Below are 11,420 nucleotides of genomic sequence, written 5' to 3' on the forward strand. Positions count from 1 at the left end.
AAGTAAAGACACCAGCTGTCACCATTTCTATTCAGCATTGTACTACAGGCCCTAGCCAATGAAATAGAGGAAAAATTTTTTTTAAGAATTTGAAAGAATGAAACAGCTATGATTATTCAAAATGGCATGATTGTGTATCCTGAAAAACTAACCAAAAAAAAAAAATCTACAAACATTAAAATTAAAATGTTACCAGGTATTTGAATACATAAAAATCAATTGCACTTTCTACGTAGGGTCAACAAACTCATAGAAAATAAAAGTTTTTAAAGATACCAATAGCATAAGAACATCAAATACCTAAGAATAAATCTAACAAAATATGTAAATGGCTCAATCAGAAAACTATATAACGTTATTGACAGAAGTCAAAGAGGACCTAAATAATTGGAGGAATATGTCATGTAAGTAGATTGTAAGATTCAATGTTGTAAAGATGATCAGTTTTCTTCAAGTCCATCTATGGTTCAATGCAATCCAATGAAAATCCCAACTGAATAGCTAAGTCTAGTTCAAAGAACAAAGCTGTAGGACTCAATTACCAGATATCAAAAACAAACCAAAAAAAACCTTCCCATAAAGCCACAGTAATTGAGACAGTGTCCTATTAGTACAAGGATAAAAAATAACAATAAAAATGGACCAGAATGGAGACACTAGAAATAGACACCCGCACATGTGGTCATTTGACTCATGAAAAAGATAACACTCCTGTGTGGTGAGGAGACAACAGGCTTTTCAAAAACTGGTCCTGGGTCAATTGGTTTGCCATATAGGAAGAAAGTCCCAACCTCACAATATGTTTCTTAAAAAGATAAACAAAGATAAAGATAAAACAAAACTGCTAGAAGAGACATGGGGGAAAAAGTCTTATGATCTTGCAGAAGGCAATAATTTCTTAAAAAGGATCCTTTGTAAATCTGGGGCCAGTCTTGACTTGTGGAAGCAGTGTCTCCCTCTCGCTCCTGCCACCTCCTTTGCCTCCCTCCCTGCACTGTCTCCCTCTGCATTTGCACCTCCTTACCTACCTGCACGCTCCCTCCTACACTCTGCAGGGAAGCACTGCCCACCCCTTAGCCCATGCCTGCTGAGCTTTATGGAGGGGTGGGCAGGAGCGACTTCAGCTTGACTTGGGCTGATTCTGCTTGCTTTTTGGATTGCTCAGATTTCACTGTCATTTAGCTAGACCCGTTGTCCCCCACCCGCACCCCCAGGGAAGTTCTATAAATAAGGACATCAGTCATATTATTGTGCTCTCTGGGGAAATGACAAGTAACCTAGAAGTCCCCTTATAGTGTATGATTCCCCTACTATTCATCTTCTGCAAGGGGTCCTTTCCTAAGACAGCTGAGCAAGTGAAAGCCATAGCTTCAGGAGGGGACAAGGGACAGCATCAACTATGCTTAGACTTGTCCCCTTCTCCTGACTGCAAGTTCCCTGAGGGCAAGAATAGTATCAAATTTGCTTCTTTTTCCCCAGAGGCTAGCTCAGGGCAGATGCTTTGACAGTGCTTGAAGAATTAGAAAGAAAAGAAGGAGAAAGGCAAGGAGAGAGGCTGGAGAGAGGAAACAGGGAAGAGAGTGAGTTGGATGAACTAGTTCCACCTGACTGGGCTTCCTTCCCACTGGCTTCCAGGATGTATTTAAAGGTCATTTTTAATAATTATCTTTCCATTGGAAAAAAATGGTGAGACAGTGTGTCCATACATTTCCTCCTTGTAAAGTTCTAGGCCTCATCAACTGAGATTTGTTTTGTTTGATTTTGTTTAGGGAGCCTGGCTCTGAACATTCTTCAATTTGAATTCATCCCCAGGAGCCTGAAAGATCCCTCTGAAGAAGGAACCCCATCGGTACCTTCAAGCACAAGACAGATTCAGATATTTGTTTCAGCTTCTGCACAGCCGTGCCCAGATCTGGCACACTGCCAGGCAGTGATTTAGTCAGCCCTGGTGGTGACAAATGTTAGGTGGCCAATAGGCTTTTTTTTTTTTAAGTTGGCTGTTTATATAACTTCCTCTTTTTTTAATTTTCATATTAGGCGATTCTAGAGAAGAGGCTGATGTCACGAGGTCTCTTTCCAGATGTTGTTTTGAATTCAGCGTAACCATGGCATTGCAGGAGGCTGAGTCCATCTGGGCTGGCTGAGTCACCCCTGGTGCCGGTGGTTCTGAAGCAGGGAGGCAAGGAGGGAGCTCAGGGCAGGGACCAGAGTGTCCCTTCAAGAAGGGAGAAGTGGGGGCTGGTTATTGGGGACTCTGAGGCTCCTCCGGAAAGGGTATTGGGACCAGCAGTCATTTTTGACCTTCCTAACCTGACACCTTTAATACTGGACCTGTTCAGATGACTGAAAGCCTCACTTGCTTAGAATTTATTAATGGATTGAAAAAAATCACTTGTACTCCTTAAGAAGGCAAAAAAGATCTTTGCTTTCTGGACTGGATATTCCCCCTCTCTGCCATCCCAGTTCTTACCATCGCCTGCCTCAAACTTGACTCACATGTGCATGCCCTACCCTCAGCAAATACAACTCTCCTTCCCACCCCTGAGCCCCTACTCACATCCCCACAGCCCATGCCCACCACTCACCACCATCTTGACTTCTTTATTTTGGACACCCATTATTCACTCTGCTGTCAACAGCCACCTCCTCCAGGAAGCCCTCCCCTGATAGAGTTGCATATCCGTCCTAAGGGCCCCTGTGATTTCCCTTAAGGATGTGCTCCCCTGCCTAACCACACCGGAAAGAAGAATAATCTGTTCTGTGCCTGCGTCCATCACTGGCCTGTGAACATAGTGAAAGCCACAACTCCTGCGTCAGCACCTGGCACACTGCCTGGCACATTGAGGGTACTCAGTAAATGCCACTGAATTCATTAATTACTTAATTACACAGTATCCGTGAGCCCATCCTAAAATAGAAATAATGGTAATATTTTTATCATGCAATTACTACATGCATTACTGTTTTAGGTGAATTTTCTCATGTAAATGCTTACAACTTTATCGTCACAACACCCCTCTGAGACATATACTATTACTAACAAGTTCCACTTAATAGGTGAGAAATTGAGGCACAGAGAGGTAGAGCAAATTGACCAGAATCACACAACTAGGAAATGGGAATATTAGACTCAAACCCAGGCAGTCAAACTAACGAGTTCACACTTCTTACCCCTGTGCAATATTACCTCTCCCAGAAAAAATCATACTTCCAGGCCTACCTTCCTCCCAGGGTTTGGGGGTAAGGGGGACAATGAGATAAGAACATTTTTTATCTCAATGTTTAAAACATTTTTTAAATCAAAGCATGGTGCACGTGTGAAGTACAAAGGGAAGAAGGAGGTAAGATTTGTCTCCGACCCCTTCCCAGTTCCCTCCCCTGTGCCCAGTCCTACCCCTTGTCATCGAGCTTTCCCGAGGTATCCAGCCTCCTGCTGCTGAACAGATGCCAGAATGGAGCTCCAGACACTCTGGCTTGTGCACAGTGGCCCAAGCAAAAGCACTCATGCTTTCCCAGCTCCTTCTCTCTATTGTGCAGTTCTCCCCACCAGGAGTTCTCTCCCAGTCACCCATGCTTAGTAAAATCCTGCATCCTTCAGGGATTACCTCACCTTTTCCCCTAGTGTTTTCCACCTTAGAACATGACTCCTCTATTCCCCCAAGTTGCAGTTGAACTTGCCTCTTTCACACTCTTTCACACTACATCCATCCATAATCAGAGCCTTTGTCTTGAAAATAAATCCCTGACCTGACCATTCCTGTTGCCTCTACCACTACCATCCTAGTCCAAGCAACATCATTTCTTGCCTGGATTATTGCCACAGCCTCCTAACTGTCCTCCTGTACTGCACTCCATTCTCTGCTCAGCAGCTGGAGTGCTCCTTTTAAAACACAAAACTGATTATGTCACTCTTCTGCTCAAACTCCTCCAATGGTTTCTTACACTCTAAAAATAAAATTCCAAATCCTTACCATAGTACTTGCCCTGGGCCCTAGCTCCCACCACTACACTTCATCCTCTACCATTCTCCCCATCCCCCTCCACCCCACACTCATCTCCTTGATGCTCCTCAAGCACACACTTTCCTTTGTGTCTTTGCATGCACATGCTGTTTGTTCCCTCTGCCTGGAATGCTCTCCCCACCCCAGACAGCCACATGGCTCACCGTGCCACTTCATTCAGGTCCCTTTCCAAATGCCACTTCCTTAGAGAAGGCTTTGTGATCACCTTTTCAAAAAGAACAATATCCCCTCCCCATCACTCTCTATCCCCTTACCTGCTCAACATTTCTTCATAGCTCTTAACTACCTAATATTATGTCTTATATTAAGTTGCTAGTATCTATGTCCCTCAACTAGAATAAAAGTAGCATGTGGGCAAGGGCTGAGTCTGCTGTGCTCGCTCCCTAGAACAGCACCTGGCACAGGCAGTGCTCCGTAAACATTTACTGGAAGAGGGAAAGATCCCCATCCCCAGGAGGTGTGCTGCCTCCTTCCTTCAAGCCTCCTGCAGCTCTTAATTTATATCCCTCTTGGAACATGATAGATTTTACTCTACTTTCAACAAGTTCTTGTGAACTTTCCTGTGCCGGGCACAGACAGATGCCGAGGAAATGCCTGTGAGATTACGTAGATGCAATTGAATGATCTATTCTAGAAGTCTGCTCGGGTCTTGAAATGATTTTTGAATTTCATTTATCTGGGCTCTAATTTGGATAAATTGACATTGTCATTAATAAATTTTATCCTCAGTTGGTGGGTTGTGTACTTTTCAGGTCACCCACAGCAAATTGTTGGAGTCCAGCCAGGCTCCCTCAAACCCGCGGGGCGGCTGACGCCTCGTTCTACCCTACTGGGTGAGCTCAGGGCCCGGCAGCGGAAGTGACATCATGGTTGACAGAGCAGCCTGCGCCAGGTGGGGCCCTTGAGGAAGCTGCCTGCGTCTGCTGATTGTTGGGGCTATCGCCTGGATGGGGCTTGACCTCCTAGCTCTTCATATTAATGTTACATGGCATTGTTTATCAATAATTGTTATGTTATGATTTCCCTCCTCAAGGTAACAGATAAAGCAAGGAGCTAAGCGATTGTTCTAGGCAAGTTATGCAAAGGTCTTTGACCCCTTCTAATGTTCTCTGCATTTTTGCACTGAGGGAGGCAGTGTATAACACCTACAAATTCTCTGCATAAAAGCCTGCCACTTAGAAAAATCTGCTTGCTTGCATTTTATTTAAATATCTTTATAATTAAACTGAGGTAGAAATATGTATCTCAAAAAAGTTGAAAGAAACTTTTTATCTCAGAAAAAAAAAAGATAAAAGAAAGTTCTAAATGGTAGCCCCCAATGTCTGTCCCTTGGAAGGGAACAAAATGGAATCAACCCAAATCTCCATCAACAGATAAATGGATAAACAAAATGTGATATATTCATATTCATATAATGGACTATAATTCATCCATAAAAATGAATGAATTTCTGATACATGCTACAACATGGGCGAACCTTGAAGACATCATGTCAAGTGAAATAAACTAGACACAAAAGAACAAATACTGTATAATTACACGTATATGAAATATAAGACTATCTAGAATAAGCAAATTCAAAGAAATAGAATATAGACTAGAGGTTCCCTGGGGCTGGAGAGAGGGAGGAATGGGGAGTTGTTCCTTAATGACTACTCAGTTTCTGTTTGTGGCAATGAAAAAGTTTTGATGACGGATTGTGGTGACAGTAGTACAACATTGTAAAGGTAATTAATGCCACTAAATTGTATGCTCAAAAATGGTTAAAATGGGAAATCTTGTGTTATTTATATGCTACTATGTAAAGATTAAAAAAAGAAAGAAAGAAAAAGGTACTGGAATGCCTCTGCTATTAACAGTCCACGTGCCCAGTGTGCTCAGCCATAGGCTGTGAGAGAAACCCCTTGGGTTGACCCATCACCAGGTGAGCTCCACTGGCTCCAAGGTTCAAGGCTGCTTGAAATCTTGAGATATCCCACCTTTGATAGAAGATTGAAGGCATGGTATTTGATAGGGAATAACATGAGACTAAAATCCTTTATCAGCCTCTATCTCATGGTACACGCAATTTCCTTCTCATTCTATGATAAAAAATTGAAATATGATCTAACAAAAGAAAACATTCTCAATTTTGGCAGAGCCCAAACACTTCCCTTTCCCCCCTTCATTTCTGGCTCCACATGCCACCCTCAGTTCCTATGTTGGAGCTGGCAAGGGGCGCCTGGAAAATGTTCACAGTCAGCATTCAGGGAGCAAATTCACTCATCCTCTACTCCATATGCTGCCTACCATTAGGTTTCCTCCTATGTCCAGGCCTTATGAGTCTGTTTCTAACAGGTACTCTGTTGTGTTCAATTTGACCTGTCTATGGTATGCCCAGTAGTTGAGAACTTCTCGGTATATTGACTAGTATACCTGGAATTTTCTTCAGGGATTTAGGCTCAGTTAACCTCAGGCTGAAAGAGGGTCTTGCTGAATCCCTCGAGCAAGAGTGTCAACTGAGCCTGATTCACTACTTTGCTTATTATAGTTCCAGTGGGTGATGCCTCACCTTTTTCCTTGCTTTTGTTCAGAGTTAGAGCCCTGTAGCTTCCTGACTTTGGAATAAATAGGTTCAAATACTTTAACTTCATTGCATCAGCAACCAGCCCCCTAGCTCTTTCAGCTCCCAAATCTTGAGCATACCTTCATAAAGAATATCCTCCTACAGTTCTTGCCTCGATCACTCCCAGCTTCTTGGAGTTGAGCAGCCTCAGAGGCCATTGCCAGATCAGGAATGCTGCTAGGTCCAGCCTCTGATGTGTCTGCCAGCTGCACAGATGAATGGAAAAGTCCTTCCTTGCCCCGGCCCAGGGAGATCTCAAAGGGATCAGGATATTTCTCATCAGGGCTAGATCCGTCGTCACTGGTCTTAGCATTACAGAGGATGAGGGACCGGGAGATGGACCGGAATTTTGTGGATTTTCTGCTCTTTCCAGAACGGCTGTGTGGCTCCATTCTCAGAGAGGTAGTAAAGCTGCCCTTTTTCCTTTCCTGATCTCTGACCCTTGGTTGGCGGGTGGAGACTGGATTGGGCTTAGCTGCCACTTCATGGGTTCCTGGAAGAAAGAGGAAACAGGGAGAAGCAATGTGACTTGCTGCTGACAAGTGGTGTCCTGGAACTGAGAAACAAGTGCCTGGTGCCTATGTAGAAGGGCAGAGGTGGAGAATGTCCTTCAGTGTCACTGGCCATTTGAGTTTGCCCGCTCAGTGGGGTTCAGTTAATCCAGGTGTTCAACACCCCCTCCAGTCCCAAGGTCATGGGGACCTAGTCCCAAAGCTTGCAGGTATTCAGAACTCCTCTTGCCCAAACTCTCATTCTACAAACCAGGAACTGAGGTTCACAGAGTGGAAGTGCAAACTCAAGGCCACAAAGAATGCTAGCAGAAGAGCCAGTAATCAGAAGCAAAGGAGAGATTTTAGAAATCATCAAGACTAGTGCTTTGAGCTAGGTGCAGGGGAGGGGGGAGAGGGTGTGTTTAGACTCAGAAGCCATTCCTCAAATAAAAGTTTACAAAGAACTCCTGTACATAGAGCAGGCCCAAGTGGCAGGAGGGAGGGAAAAAGGGAGGACTAGGCTCCACCTGCCTGGTCTCCATTTAGTACCCCTTAGTGGCTCCTGAAACATGTCCAAAGAAAAACCCAGAATTCATGGAGCTCAGTCTGAAGACCCCTTATGTCTGCTGTCCTCAATTTACAGAGGAAGAGCCCAAGACCTAAGAAGTCAGGAGTCCTGCCTAAAACTGTCCTGCCAGGGTTGATGTGAGTGTAAAATAAAGTGAAGCACGTGAAGGGCCAACCAAAGGGCTTAGCCTGTAACATGCACTTGGCAAACATGAGTGCCCTTCCCTGGGCCCAAGGTCACACACTGGCCAGGCCCGGGGTCTTGTGCTCCATCACCTACCCACCCCCAGATCAAGCTCTCCTAGCCTGATAGATCAAAGACTGGCTTTACACAGGGGGCAACAGAATCACTTTCAGACTGGCCCTGCCAAGCCCAGCCCAGCTCAGCTCAGCTTCACCAAGAGGCACCTCCCATGGATTCAGTTTCCATGAGGCAGGTGGCAAAAGGAGCTCTTGATTCTGCATCCAAAGAAGTTCTGACTTAGACCCAAGCCACAGAACAAAACCTATTGCCAGAACAATGAATTGTGGGAAGCTCTTGGTCCATTGATACTGCTGTTGTGCACATCCAGAGTCCTTCCAACATTTCATTAGATAGAAAGCCTTTTACATAGTTCTCCAAAAGAGAATTTCTTCTTAACAGAAGCCAGTGTTTCCAATATCCAAGTTGCACAAATACATCGTTTTCTATATTAGTCATTATGTATATATCATTACATATTATGACAAAATTATGTCAATTTATCCACCAATCATTTACAGCAACTAATAAGAATGAATGAATTAATTGAAATAGGCATTATTCTTGATGCTTTAGAATGAATTAACTCACTGTTGGTCCATTTCATAAACCACTCTCTTGCTAATATCCCAAACCCCTGTATTCTATATCATTCCATCTCAAATGATACTGAAACTCCAACCAGAGATGAATCGAACTCTCTACCAAGTTCTGTCCTGACTGCAGCTACCCAGCCCTGCAGGAGACACTCCCACTCCTGCACAGATTACACTGCGAAACATTCATGGCCACCGACTGGGCCTCCAACTCTGGCCAACAGTCCTACTGTGTTTCCATAGTTAGCTTGATCACACATTCTCAACATTGCCTATTTCCAAATTACACTTTCCTAAAATCTAGATTACCTTTTTCCTCATCATAAGCAGATAACATCACTTACATCATAGAAACATAAGCAATCCCCCACTCTTCCACCATCAAATCTACAAATTCACTTGCCATCCATCTACATCTGTACACACTGTTTGTAATGAAACACGAATCTACTCACCCTCCTATTGAGGTCAGGATATCTACCCACCCATCTTCTGGACCCCACCTCTCCTGTCTTTTGGGTATAATAGCAATAAAAATAATAATAGATAGTGTTTATTTAACAGTTGTGATCTACCAAGCACTGTTTTAAGTGCTTTACCATTTAATACTCACAAAATTTATTGTAGGGTCCATAACTATACTCATTTTACAGAAGAGATAACTGAGGCACCTAGAGGTTAAGTAACTTTCCAAAGATCACATAGCCAGGACTTGGTGAATGCAGGAATTAAACAAAACAGTCTGATTCAAATCCTGCATGCTTGACCATGACTCTATACTGCTACTGATTATCATACCTCTCTCTTCCTTAGCCTCAATGGATCTTTATCATTAGCATGTAAACATAGTCAAATCTTTTCTCACATTTAAAAAACTGTCAGCTCACCAATGACAGCCTGCCTCTTCGCTGGCACACCCAGCCACCACCTCACAGAAATACTTTGATTACCCACAGTCCTTTGGCAGAAGAGGCCAGTATCCAGGGCATTGGCTCCTCATCTCACTCAGGCTTATGCCAAAGATGAAAATTTGGTGCAGATGCCTGAGCCTTAATACTTCAAGGTGTAGACCTTTTAGGTGTTGCTGGAGCATTACTATGGGGCCAAAAGGAAGAACAGTGAATATTGAGCAGAGGTGGGGAAGTCCCAAAGTAACAAAAGATGGTGTGACCATTGCAAAGCCAATTGACTTGAAGGATAAATATAAAAATATTGGTGCTAAACTTGTTCAGGATACTGCCAATAACACAAATGAAGAGGCTGGCGATGGCGCCATCACTGCTACTGCACTGGCATGCTCTATTGCCAAAGAAGGTTCAAGAAGATTAGCAAAGGCACTAATCCAGTGGAAATCAGGAGAGGTGAGGTGTTAGCTATTGATGCTGTAATTGCTGAACTTAAGAAGCAGTCTAAACCTGTGACGCCCCTGAAGAAATTGCTCAGGTTGCTACAGTTTCTGCAAACAGAGACAAAGAAATTGGCCACATCATTCCTGATGCAATGAAACAGGTTGGAAGAAAGGGTGTCATCACAGTAAAGAATGGAAAAACATTGAATGATGAATTAGAAATTATTGAAGGCATGAAGTTTCATCAAGGTTATATTTCTCCATATTTTATTAATACATCAAAAGGTCAGAAATATGAATTCCAGAATTCCTATGTTCTGTTGAGTGAAAAGAAAATTTCTAGTGTCCGATCCATTATACCTGCTCTTGAAATTGCCAATGCTCACCATAAGCCCTTGGTAGTAATTGCTGAAGATGTTGACGGAGAAACTCTAAGTATACTTGTTTTGAAGAGGCTGAAAGTTGGTCTTCAGGTTGTAGCAGTCACAGCTCCAGGTTTTGGTGACAATAGAAAGAACCAGCTTAAAGACATGGCTGTTGCTACTGTTGGAGCAGTGTTTGGAGAAGAGGGGTTGACTCTAAACCTTGACGATGTCCAGCCTCATGATTTAAAAAAGTTGGAGAGGTCATTGTGACCAAGGATGATGCTCTGCTCTTTAGAGGAAAAGGTGGCAAGACTCAAATTGAAAAACATATTCAAGAAATCATTGAGCAGTTAGATGTCACAATTAGTGAATATGAAAAGGAAAAACCAAATGAACATCCAGCAGAACTTTCAGATGGAATAGCTGGCTGAAGGTTGGTGGAACAATTGATATGGAAGTGCATGAAAAGACAGAGTTGCAGATGCACTCAATGCTACACGAGCCACTGTTGAAGAAGGCATTGTTCTGGGAAGTGGTTGTGCTCTGCTTTGATGCATTCCAGCCTTGGATTCACTAACTCCAGCTAAGGAAGATCAAAAAATTGGTATGGAAACTATTAAAAGAAAACTCAAAATTCCTTCAATGATCATTGCTAAGAATGCAAGTGTTGAAGGATCATTGATAGTTGAGAAAATTATGCAAAGTTCTGCAGAAGTTGGTTATGCTGCTATGCTTGGAGATTTTGTGAATATTGAGGGAAAAAGAATCACTGATCCAAATAAGGTTGTAAGAACTGCTTTATTGAATGGTGCTTAACCACACAGAAGTTGTAGTCACAGAAATTCCTAAAGAAGAGAAGGACTCTGCAATAGGAAGAATGCATGAAATGGGTGGTATGGGAGGTTCTAATTCCTAGAATAGGGCTTTACCATAATTAATGAACTGTGATGGGAAGCCCAAGGCAGTGTTTCTCACAAATAACTTAAGAAAGTCAATTGAAGAAAATGACAGAAGAAAAGGCTGGCTGATGTAAGAAAATCACTTTAACCATCCGTTTCTGGTTTCTGTTGACAGAATATTATGGCTTACTGCTGTCATTGTCCATGCCCACAGATAACTTATTTTGTATTTTTGAATAAAAAGACATTTGCACATTCCTGATACGGGGTACGGAGAGCCATGTAC

At 43.0% G+C, this 11,420-nt stretch overlaps 1 protein-coding gene and 1 pseudogene across 1 annotated transcript in view; one reads left to right on the top strand and one right to left on the bottom strand.

Moving 5' to 3' along the window:
- Positions 1–7,100, bottom strand: part of IL16 (interleukin 16) — a 110,425-nt gene extending 103,325 nt beyond the window's left edge. Inside the window, exon 1 of the mRNA XM_037833206.1 lies at positions 6,708–7,100. Coding sequence (XP_037689134.1) covers positions 6,708–7,019 — 312 coding nt within the window. The 5' untranslated portion in view covers positions 7,020–7,100. The remainder of the gene's footprint in view (positions 1–6,707) is intronic.
- A 2,519-nt stretch (positions 7,101–9,619) lies between these two features.
- On the top strand, positions 9,620–11,151 carry LOC119532745 (annotated as a pseudogene).
- Positions 11,152–11,420: the final 269 nt, after the last annotated feature.

Source organism: Choloepus didactylus, chromosome 4 (assembly GCF_015220235.1).
Source record: "Choloepus didactylus isolate mChoDid1 chromosome 4, mChoDid1.pri, whole genome shotgun sequence".
NCBI classification, from domain to species: Eukaryota; Metazoa; Chordata; class Mammalia; order Pilosa; family Megalonychidae; genus Choloepus; species Choloepus didactylus.